General features: G+C 40.7%; 1 protein-coding gene across 3 annotated transcripts in view; it reads left to right on the forward strand.

Annotated features, from left to right (window-relative positions):
- MRPL22 (mitochondrial ribosomal protein L22) overlaps positions 1–10,142 on the forward strand; it is a 30,588-nt gene extending 20,446 nt beyond the window's left edge. For all 3 annotated transcript variants that reach the window (XM_077780715.1, XM_077780714.1, XM_077780713.1), the window contains exons 6-7: positions 2,407–2,476; positions 9,848–10,142. In XM_077780715.1, coding sequence (XP_077636841.1) covers positions 2,407–2,476; positions 9,848–10,059 — 282 coding nt within the window. In that variant the 3' untranslated portion in view covers positions 10,060–10,142. The remainder of the gene's footprint in view (positions 1–2,406; positions 2,477–9,847) is intronic.
- The last annotated feature ends 1,900 nt before the right edge of the window (positions 10,143–12,042 follow it).

Here is a 12,042-nt window from a genome sequence, read left to right on the forward strand (position 1 = left end):
AGTTGGTGTCCATATAACACCCAGTGCCCCACAAGTGCCCTCCTCCATGCCTATCACCTCCCTCCCCCTTCCCCCACCCCATCTGCCCTCAGTTTGTTCTCGGCATTCAAGAGTCTCTCATGATTTGCCTCCCTCCCTCTCCCCCATTATTTTTCCCTTTCTTCTCCCCCGTGGTCCTTCATTAAGTTCCTCCTAATCCTCCTATACGTGCCTGTCCTTCTCTGCCTGACTTATTTCGCTCAGCATAACACCCTCTACTTCCATCCATGTTGCTACACATGGCCAGATTTCATTCTTTCTCATTGCCGTGTAGTATTCCGTCGTATAGGTAAACCACATCTTGATCCATTTGTCTGTTGATGGACACTTAGGCTCTCCTGAAAGTAAACTTGACCTTGAAGAAGAGGTCAAGTAGTGTCCAGGGCCTATTGCTTCAGTGAATGTCCCTATGTGTGTTCCATGTGCTCTGTTGCTGTGTTTTGGCTGCTCTGTCCTTCAGGCCAGTCATCTGCAGAGGCCCTCCTTGCTTGCTGTGGACAATGTTTTGTCCCTGGCCCGAATGTGGTGAGTTTTAACTAGATGTGCTCTGGTCGGCTTGTGAAATGAGACCTGAAACCTGAGACCAGCTCCACCAGAACACTGAGACTTCCAGAACTCTCTCATTGGGAGATCTGTGGGCAGGGGCTTGTGCTGGTCTTGTGAGGGAGGGGCCTGCCACACTGGGACTATGGCAAGTGTGGCTGAGAGGGAAAGCCCCACAAGAGCACAGGGGATTGGGGCTTGGTGTAAACAAGCTAGGCAGCCATTGTTGGCACTGAGTTGCTTCTGTCAGGTGGCTCTGTGTTTATGCTGGGGGACTGGGAGGGAAATGGTGCCAGCCAGCCGCTTTGTTCCGAGAGAGGCATCTCTGTGAATGCTGCCTCTCAGGAACATGCTCTAAGAAGAGCAGTAGTCTCCCTACTGTGTGCCCCAGGTGCTCTTTAGATAGCTGTTTCCATGAAGTGTGTCCCAGGTTGTTTGCCTGCCTTCTCTCCAGGAGCAACGTGGTGCCCTGTGAGGCTCTATTCCAGCCAAGGCTGCTGGCCTTTAACACCCAGCCCCACTGGTTGTAAGAACTCAAAAAATTCAGCACCTCTCGTTTTCCAAACCATCGACTAAGGGGAAGCATTCTCGTGTGTTCTCCTGTGTGCTTCTCTCTCTCTCTCTCTCTCTCTCTCTCTCTCTCTCTCTCTCTCTCCCTCTCCCTCTCCCTCTCCCTCTCCATCACCCCCTNTCTCCCTCCCTCCCTCCCTCCCCCTTTCTTGCAACCACAGCTCCCTCCCTCTGCAGCACCCACTATCCGTTTCTCCCTCAAACCACAGCACTGTACTTTCTACCTTCTTCCCTGTGGACACGTGGTATTCTTACTTCAAAAAGGTGGGACGAGGGCATCTGGGGATATCAGCATTATATTCTATATTTCAGTTAAATCTCACTTAAAGCCAGATCTCTTTAGTTTAATAGTTCAGTAGTTGAGATTGATGGATTCAGACTTTTTAAGAAGTTCCATTGTAATGCTTGTATTTAATTCAGTTAAGAATGCGATTACTAAGTATCTTTTGTGTACTCAGCTTTTTATTGTATTCTCTGAGTCAAAGATTGGTTTCTGTTATTTTTTTTTTTTAATGTTTTATTTATTTCTGAGAGAGAGACAGCATGAGCAGGGGAGAGTCAGAGAGAGAGGGAGACACAGAATCTGAAGACCAGCTCCAGGCTCTGAGCTGTCAGCACAGAGCCCGACGCAGGGCTAGAACCCATCAACCATGAGATCATGACCTGAGCTGAAGTCGGATGCTTAACTGACAGAGCCACCCAGGCGCCCCTGGTTTCTGTTATTTTTGACAATTGTCCTATTTTTAAAATGGGTCCTGGAGGAGGTTAACTTAATTAAAAATATCTACAGAATATAAATTTAATAACTCTTAAAATTTTTAAGTATGATTTTCTCTACTTGTCTGATGTTATTTAATGGTTATTTTGGATCCAAAGTCTGAGAAATTTTAATAAGATTTAGCTCTTAAGCTTCTTGAACTTTTGACAAGTCTCTTGACTCAAAGACATAATGTTCATTACCAAGGGTACTGTTACCAGTGCTGCTGTTTCTTCCTTTACATCTTGTACATTCCATTTTAAACTTGGCAGAATGGACTGGGTTGCTTGAATTTTCAGTTCTTGCCTGAGGAAGGAAAGCTCACTGTATCCCTTCTCCTCAGTACTGTTATCATTTAATATTCTCTTTTTAAAATTGACTGTAAAACAGAGGCATGTGATTAGTAGTCTTATTATAGAGATAACAAGAAATGAGAAACTTAGTTCTGTTCTAGTTCAGGATCAGCCATGTGAATGCCTGTCTTTTCTTTGTTTAAGATTCTTTTAGAAGCACAAGACATGGCAGTGAGAGACCACAATGTGGAATTCAGATCCAATTTATATATAGGTAAGATCTTTAATATTCTTAGTATTGGGAAATGTTTTCCTATAGTGATGCCAAGTTCATTATCTAATAACAGTCTTTGATATCTAACTACATAGGACTGGGTTTGCCAGTGAAAATTGCTGGTAATAGCTTATTCTTCTGCCTTCAGCATGCTAAAGTTAGTCTGTCCTCAATGGTTATAAATGGTAATAACCTTACTGCTTTATTGTTACCTGTTCTATAATATGACTGAAATCATTGCCAGTAATTATTAAATAGTGGGTCCCAGGATGGTACATGGAGTGGTCCTTGAGTCATAATAAAACAAAGAACAGAACTGAGTTATTTTATTTTTAACATTTATTTATTTATTTATTTATTTATTTTTTACAAATAGTTTATTGTCAAATTAGTTTCCACATAACACTCAGTGCTCATCCCCACAAGTGCCCTCCTCCATGCCCATCCCTCCTCCCCCCCACATCCATCAGTCCTCAGTTTTTGTCAGCATTCAAGAGTCTCTCATGGTTTGCCTCTCTCCCTTTCCCCCACCATTTCCCCCCTTCTTCTCCCCCTTGTTCCTCCATCAAGTTCCTCCTAATCCTCCTATACGTGCAAACATATGATATTTGTCCTTCTCTGCCTGACTTATTTCGCTCAGCATAACACCCTCAAGGTCCATCCATGTTGCTACACATGGCCAGATTTCATTGTTTCTCATTGCCATGTAGTATTCCATGGTATAGATAAACCACATCTTCTTGATCCATTCATCTGTTGATGGACACTTAGGCTCTTTCCATGTTTTAGCTATTGTTGAGAGTGCTGCTATGAACACATTTATTTATTTTTGAGAGACAGAGCATGAGTGGGAAAGAGGCAGAAAGAGAAGGAGACCTAGAATCTGAAGCAGGCTCCAGGCTCTGAGCTGTTGGCACAGAGCCCCAACGCGGGGCTCGAACTAATGAACTGTTAGACCATGACCTGGGCCGAAGTTGGATGCTTAACTGACTGAGCTACCCGGGTGCCCCAGAACTGAGTTTTAAAACATGAATTCTTTGTCAACCTGGAGGAGTAAATAAAGAATCACAGGTGGTCTTAAAAAAAGTCTTTATTTGTAATGTGCCAAACCAGGTGCCTAATCCATAGGGATGGCCTGTAATTTAACCTTCTAGTTACCAGGATGGAAAATGTGTTGAATTATAAAAGCTGAGGGGCTTCGGAAGGCTCAGATGATCCAGGTGTGTTTGTTTCCCTTTGTTGTTACATTCCGAAGGATTGTCTCAGGTTTTCTATGCTTGTTCCATTTCACGTTAAATTAACGTAAGTGAAAATGCTTTGGGAAGCATGATCCACTGTACAATGTAACAGATTTTTTTTTATTTCATACCTTCACACAATTCTCCTTCAAGAAAGAGACCAATGCTATTACAAAGCTCCCTTGCCTCCTTCCAACACCACAGTAAAATCATGTGGTGGTTGGGCCTAATGTTTTCTTCTCTTTTCAGCAGTACTTACTCCTAACCTCAGCAATTTTGTAATCAAACAGAGATGTTGATGTCGAAGCAAAATTTTCTCAATCTGCCAAACCTGCATATAGGAAGGACTAAAGATATTTTAAATTCAAGATATGGGGAACTACTCCTCTCCAAATAGAGGAAAAAGGGCTGAATCATTATGGGAGAAGTTAGTTGTGCATTATGATTTTTCAACATTTAGAATAAAAACAGATCATGTAAATTCTGCTTTGCCACATGACCACAGCCCTACTGGAGATATTTATTCTGATTCATTAAAATCCTACCTCAGCTCACCTGGAATTGATGCTGGCAACCACACCTACTCCTGAAATTCAAATGAGTTATGATTTTCAATTGAAATATCTAATTTTAAAGCTGAATCTTGTATAACTGATTATATTCTGATACATGCACAGATGCAAAGGGAAATCAAAGTGGCAACTCAGAAGATACAAGGCCATAGTAGTTCATCATAAGTGTTTTCTTCTGGGAGCGGCATGAATAAATAATGCTGGGAGGGCCCAGAATCATTGGAAGAGATGAAATGGAGGAAGAACAAGACCATTTGCTTAAAACCTCTTGGTGACCTTTCCTGCTGTGTGACTGAATATCAAATCTAATTTAATTAATTTTATTCAGTTTCACAGGAATATGGCCTTCTTAGCTGGCAGACAAAACTTTGTAATGGAAATCAGATACAAATGAAATAGAATTTGTCTTTAAATCCTTTTCAGTAATTTTTGTAAAGTGAGAAAAGCTTAGGAGCTTTTAATCCTCTCTTCCCAAATGAAAGAAAAAGTTCAGTGTTGCCATTAAGCAAAAATAAACTTAACCAGTCCTACGTGAATCAGCCTTTAATTCATTGGTTTCCTTCTGCACATTTCCACTGAAAAATCTCTGTTCCACCTGTACCCTTTTTTCATTCACTTTTATATAAAAATCTCTTCTTGAATGGGACTGATAAGTTTAGATTTATCTTATGATTATAAAAACTCATTTGCTAAGTATTTTGCTGCCTACTTCCTTTAGGAAGGAAAAAGAGAGGAGTACCTTCAGGAAGATGAAGAATCTTACCATGACATGTCAGACATTTTATTCCTGTATTTGCCAAACCACCCTGATAAGAATCATCTGAGGTTCTAATTAAAAAAAATATAGATTACCAATCCCCACCACAGACCCACTGGATTTGAAACCTCAGTGGGGAGGCCTGGGGAGCTATTTGTTTAATAAACATCTTCGTGATTTTTACCTATAAAATACGGAACACTGACTTTTCTCGTTGTATTCTTGAAAAAGGCCTAGACATTTCATTCCATCGATAGATGTCTTTAAGAGTTTTGAAAGACTGGTTGCTTGTTGGCTATGATTTAGGCTTAGCAGTGACTCCTCAGTCCCTTGACATAAGCAAGTATAGGCATTATTAAGGAAAGTGCTTTTTTGGTAGCATATGTTCTCATTATATGATAATTCCTTCAGATGCCTGTCATCAGTCTAAAGCTAATACCTGGTGTTGCATGACCACAGATTTTGAAAATTCATTTCCTTTTCAAACTTATAATGATGACTAATAGCACTGTGAATAGGCCTTAACAAGTGGACATGGACTAATAAAATGTCATTGCTTAGTGATTCATGGCATGTAAAGTGATTCACTTTAGGGAAAGTGATTGACTGACTTTGTAAATCAGTCTTCTGGGCTAAGAGTGATGAACGGGGGAGAAGAGGGTTTCCAGTTTTAGAATGTCAAGATTCACATTTACCTAAGTATTAGTAATAGAAAATACTGACAGTATTTTAAATTCTTGATACTTGTTGGGCATTATCTTTAGGCTGTTCCCATTTTTGAGATATCTTAATGTTTTTTTCTGTGATTCAGAGATACTATTTAAGTACCTTCCACATGCATACTACCCACACAGTTAGGTGGTAGTATATCTTATGAAAGCAATTTAAAACATTTAGCACATATAGTTTTGTTGTTTGACAGTAGTAGTCCTTTGGAAGGACACATAAATTGTTCTTCTGAGCTAGAATAAACCATTTATACTGTTAGTACTATACGTACTTAGAAAACTTTGAAATTATTTTAGAATTTGAGCAAATTTGCCAGACATGTACATTGAAAAAATGATAATAATTAGCAGAAGTTGTATTTCAAAATCATTTCTATTCCTTGTTGAATGTGAACTTTTGGGAGAATTCAAAAGATGTCTAAGTTTGGTTGAGGAATTGCTTTTATAATTAAACATGAACACTTATACAAGATAGCATATGGTTTGGGACCACAAAGAGTAGTGTAGATAAATTGTAGGAGTAGAAAAGAGGAGGTCAGTATTGATTACAAGAATCATGGTAATCTTCTAGAAAAATGTAGCTTTTGAAGACAGGTTTTTGGGTATCTGAAAGAGCATCCAGGAAGGAAGATTTTCAGGGTGGAGTAACCACATGAGCTAAGGCACATAGGTTGAAATGAGCAGCAATTGTGTGGTCCAATGAGAATAGCTGAAGGAAGCAGTGCGTTGAGTAGATAAAACTGAAAGGGCAGATTGGATCTAGATCCAGAGGGTCGACCATGGCAGGCTCTGGAATTTGGTTCACACTGTGTTGAAGAGGAACCACAGGAGTTTGGGAGTAGGAGATTTACGTTATTAAGGCAATGCTTTAAGACTATTAACTATAAGCAGTGGTTTTGAAATTGTGCCTTGGGCATAAGGCAAACTGAAGGGCTCCTTGATGTCTGGGTCACTGCTGCAGCCCTGGAGTCCAGGATAGGGTCTGGCATCCAGTAGGAACTCAGAAATAGTTGGTGAATGAATGCATGGCATGGTTTTGTATCTCTCTCTGCTTGTGTTTGAATTAGAACAGAGCCACAGGACAGTGAGCTTCTATATAGTGTTCCTTTTTTTTTTTTTAATTTTTTTTTTTAGTGTTTACTTATTTTTGAGAAACAGAGAGACAGACCATGAGCAGGGGAGGGGCAGAGAGAGAGGGTGACACAGAACCCGAAGCAGGCTCCAGCACAGAGCCCGATGTGGGGCTCAAGCCCTCAAATTGCGAGATCATGACCTGAGCTGAAGTTGGACGTTTAACTGACTGAGCCACCTAGGTGCCCCTATATTGTTCCATTTTAATTGAAATGGTTCCATATAAATGTGGTTGAATCACTTAACAAACAGAATTATTATGAGAGACCGGAGGAGTGGAGTCTGGAAAGCAATTTGTAATCTATACTTCTAAGTCCTGATTTTATTCAGACCTCAGAGTGGCTGTGTTGTGTATTCCCATTGTAGTGTACCTAAGAATCCTGGTGTTTCAGAAGAATTAATGTTTTTGTTCTGACAGAAAAAATGATGGCATTATGTGCCACAATATAGGCAGATGGTATTTTATGGCTTTAGGATGAAATCATGACTCACATTTAGCAGATATTGATGTTTGTTCTAAATGTGTTTGGGGGAGATGGAAAATGGTAGTTAACATAGACCCTGATAAGGCTGATCATTGTGTTTGGAAAGGTTATGTAGTACTGCGCAGTTAGCTCATTAAGATACTATTTTCACAGGAGTAGTGTTCCTTTTTCCTCAGGGTGTTTGGAAATGGTGCTTAAGTTGAGCTGAGTCACAATTTTGGATAGAAGCAGCCATCGTGTTTGTAAAATGCCTTTTAGAAGATTTCTAAACTTTTTTTTTTAGTGTTGTCATGCTTATTTGTAGATTTCCTCCTGACAGGTGGATCCAGAGGAACTAGTGGTACTTCATTATAAAGTGATTTCTATAATTTGTCTTTCTCTTTGGAAATCCTTAAACACATTTCTTTTTTTTCCCNTATCTGATATGTCATTTGCAACTATCTTTTCCCATTCCGTTGGTTGCCTATTAATTTTCTGGGTTGTTTCCTTGGCTGTGCAGAAGCTTTTAATCTTGATGAGGTCCCAACAGTTTATTTTTGCTCTTGATTCCCTTGCTTTTGGGGATGTGTCAAGTAAGAAGTTGCTGCGGTGGAGGTTGTTTCCTGCTTTCTCCTCTAGGGTGTTGATAGCTTAAACACATTTCTTTAGTGCCCAGGGATGAAGTCGATAGAAGGATAGCACCTCTTTCCTTATCTCACTAAGACCTGAAGTGGTTTTCTTAATCACTTTCATCCTTAGCTTTCTCTCTAGCAAAGCTAGGATGTTTCTGCAGAAACCCATTTCATGAGACGACTATAGTGAGAGGGTCGTCAAGTGCATACTTGAACATAGTCCCTGTATTTATAGAATTATGTCACAGCAAGAATATAAGAATGGTGAATGGATTGATTCGATACGTACTCTATAGGTTTTGTCTTTTTAAAAGTCTTATTAAATTGACTCACAAAATAACTGACTAAATAAATTCAGAAAATAATAGAAGGTGGCTGCTACTCTGATTTACCTTAGGTAAGAAATTTCTTCTTAACTAGTATTTGAAAAATTCCTTAAATTTTTTAGGTCAGACTTTGCAGAATTAGGGAGGGGAGATAAGGGAGCAGCTGTGATATGGGAGTTCCTAAAACTGGCCACAAATCAGAATTATTGAGGGAAAGGGATTGGTGTTGTTTGTTCAGAATGTAATTTCCAAGGCCCACTCCAAATATATGAAATTAGAATCTCTAGAGATGGGGTCTCAGCATCTGCATTTAAAATATGTTCTGTAGGTTAGTATGATGTATCCAGAGGACCAGCATTTGGTAACATTTGGTTCCAGTGGCATCTCATTACATTTAGAATCAAATAGAAACTCCTTGCCTCAGCTTTCAGGGCTCTATGTAATTTTGCCTTTATCTCTGATCTCTTTCCCTTGTTTGTACGACTCTTTCCCTTGTTTAGTGTGCTTCAGCAGGCCGGTCTTTTTCTTTTTATTTTTTTAATTTGTTTTTGCTTTTACATTTATTTATTTTTGAGAGACAGAGATTGAACATGAGCAGGGGAGGGTTAGAGAGAGAGAGGGAGACACAGAATCCGAAGCAGGCTCCAGGCTCTGAACTCTCAGCACAGATCCTGACACAGGGCTCAAACTCAGGAACTGTGAGATCATGACCTGAGCCAAAGTTGGACGCCACCCCTGAGCCGACTGAGCCACCCAGGCACCCCTTTTTTCTGTTTGTAAAACAAGCCAGTCACCATTGGTCTTTACACTTGCTTTTCCCTAGAAAAGCCTGGACTATCATGTCCCTAAATATTTGCATGGATAACTCATTCTGGTCTTAGATCAAATGTCCCTTCCCCAAAGATGCCTCTTGACAACACCCTCAAGTCTGAAGTCACCCCCAGCACCCCATCAGTCTCTGTCACATCACTGTTTGATTCTTCGTATTTGTCACTGACTACAGTGATCATGTTTATTTTCTGTCTGTCTCTTCCAGATTGTACACTTGGTGGAGACAGGACCCTTGCTAGTCTGGTTTTCTTTTTTTTTTTTTTAAAAAGGTCTTTTTTGTGGTTTATTTATTTTTGAGACAGAGACAGAGCATGAGTGGGGGAGGGTCAGAGAGAGAGAGGGAGACCCAGAATCCAAAACAGGCTCCAGGCTCCAAGCTGTCAGCACAGAACTTGACACAGGGCTCGAACCCACGAACCGTGAGATCATGACCTGAGCCGAAGTCAGACACTTAACCGACTGAGCCCCCTAGGCACCCCATTTCTCTTTTCTTTCTCCAACACCTAGGATAGAGCCTGGTCCTTAATAAGTACTCAAGAGATACTTGTTTTGAGACAAATCTGCTCTCACCAGCCAGCGAACTCATGTAGTCTGAGAATCCAGTTGAAGAAAGGACAGATTACTCGGCTGATCAAGCTATAGTCTTGTGGATGCAGTCATTTCCTGTAACTTTCTTTGTCTTCTCTGTCTAGCTGAGTCAACCTCAGGGCGAGGCCAGTACCTGAAACGCATCCGATACCATGGCAGAGGTCGCTTTGGGATCATGGAGAAGGTTTATTGCCATTATTTTGTGAAGTTGGTGGAAGGCCCTCCACCTCCACGTGAAGCACCGAAGACGGCAGTCACCCATGCCAAGGAGTATATTCAGGAGCTTCGCAACCGGACCATTATTCACACTCTGTGACCGGGGGTTCAGATTCCACAGTGTACATATTTTGCCATTTATTTCTTAAAAACAGACAAATTAAAGACAAATGCTTTTTATGACTTGTCATTGAATTATTGCATTATGACGTATAATTGCTCATTTTATATGAATATTCATAAGCTCTTGCCCACCTCTTTTGTCCTCTGGGTATATTTATGCATTTGCAACTTGGGAGGGGAAATCAGCATTAAACATAGTAACAGACTGTAATTCAGAAGGCTTGAGGACCTTTGGAAGGGCATGTTAACTTTCCAGCTGCAGGAGGGCAATTTCAATACCAGGCTTGAGTAGAATGTTACAGAAGAAGAAAGCTTGTGTTGTGTCACTTGATTTTCTCTTGGGATTAGGGAAGGAAGTGGTGGAGGTGAGCATAGCTGTATGTATTTTAGGGCATTGTGTAGTTCTGTTTCTTCTTTCACCGCTGGCATGGGCCAGTGGGTGAGGCATATGTTTTCCTTGACTGCTCTAGCAGTAACTTGAAATTACAGAAGTTTATTAAATACATTAATCTAGAACTCCAAAAACCCTTTAACTGGGAAAGTTGTCTTCTAGTTAAATAAAGACTGTTTTCATGTCTCCTTCCAACAATGCTTTCTATTGCTTGGATATCTTGTTCGGGATTGATTCATTTTTCAGAGTGAATTCAATTACTGAGAGAGGAATTGAACCGATCTAAGCACTGCATTCTAAAATAAGGCAGTAGGTGGCACTCATTTACCTCTTATTCCAGAAAGTTGTTAGTATTAAATTAGAGTGAGTGTTCAGCAGTACCTGGCTCTCACTGGTATGTGTGTTTTCACTGACAGGAGAAGCACTAGCTCTAGACCAGTGTTACTCAAACTTTGGTGTGCAGAGGAAGAACCTGGGGTGCTTACTTGTTAATAGACTCTCTGGGTCTTGCTCCCATGATTCTTGAGAGGGGCAAGTTTCAGAATATATTTATTTAAATATTTTTGAAAGAGAGGAGCACGAGCAGGGGAGAGGGACAGAGGGAGGGAGAGAGAATCTTAAGCAGGCTTCACGCTCAGCACGGAGCCCAATGCGGGGCTCGATCCCACAACTCTGGGACCGTGACCTGAGCCAAAATCAAGAATTGGATGCTCAACTGACTGAGCCACCCAGGTGCCCCCAGGAATCTTTATTTAACAAAAAAACAAGTACTTCTAGATGATTCTGTTGTAGGGAACCACACTTGAGGATATTCCTCTAGTACGAAGAATGTGGTTTCAGTGCTTTAAGGTGGCATTAATAATAGCTACTATTTATTGGAACCTCATTATTTGCCAAGCTCTGTGATAGTATTTTATATAACTCTTCACAATATCCTGCAAACTGTAGATACTATTTTGTCATTTTATAAAGGAAGAAACCAACACATACAAAACTCAATTCTCTTGGTCCATGGTATGTAAAAATATCCAAGCTACGACTTAAACTAGGTTTCTAAAGTACCTGGTTCTGTGTACCTAAAGAATAGACAGGTGGGTTTTTGTGCCTCTCCAGTTAACCTAATGCATGGGTGAAACGGCAAAGGGCTCAGTGGAACAAGCCATGAAGGCTTAGGACAGATTCATCTGGGTCCTGAATTACTGTGGTGTGGCTTCATGGAAATAACACTAGAGTGAAAGGCTACCTCCATTCTGGTCCTGGCCTATGCTCATTAACCAGTAAGAAGGCTCTGGGCAGGTCCCTTCCCTCCTTGGCTTCTTATTTTGTTTATCTACAGAACAAGAGGTTCAGTGTTTCTTGTAGATCACCTTCAGAATCGTTTGAATTACTGGTTAAAAAAATGCAGATTCTTGGTGCTACTTTCACACTAAGTGAAGCAGAATGTGGTGTGGGCACTTAAACTTTTCACTAATGATGCCATGTGATGTGCATGCTGGAGAATCCCTGGACTAGAGGGTCTCTGTGTTCCCTTTCAGTGCAGCTGTTCCATGATTCTTAGCCTGGGAATTC

This window comes from Crocuta crocuta, unplaced genomic scaffold (assembly GCF_008692635.1).
Source record: "Crocuta crocuta isolate KB4526 unplaced genomic scaffold, BGI_CrCroc_1.0 scaffold343, whole genome shotgun sequence".
In the NCBI taxonomy this organism is placed as follows: Eukaryota; Metazoa; Chordata; class Mammalia; order Carnivora; family Hyaenidae; genus Crocuta; species Crocuta crocuta.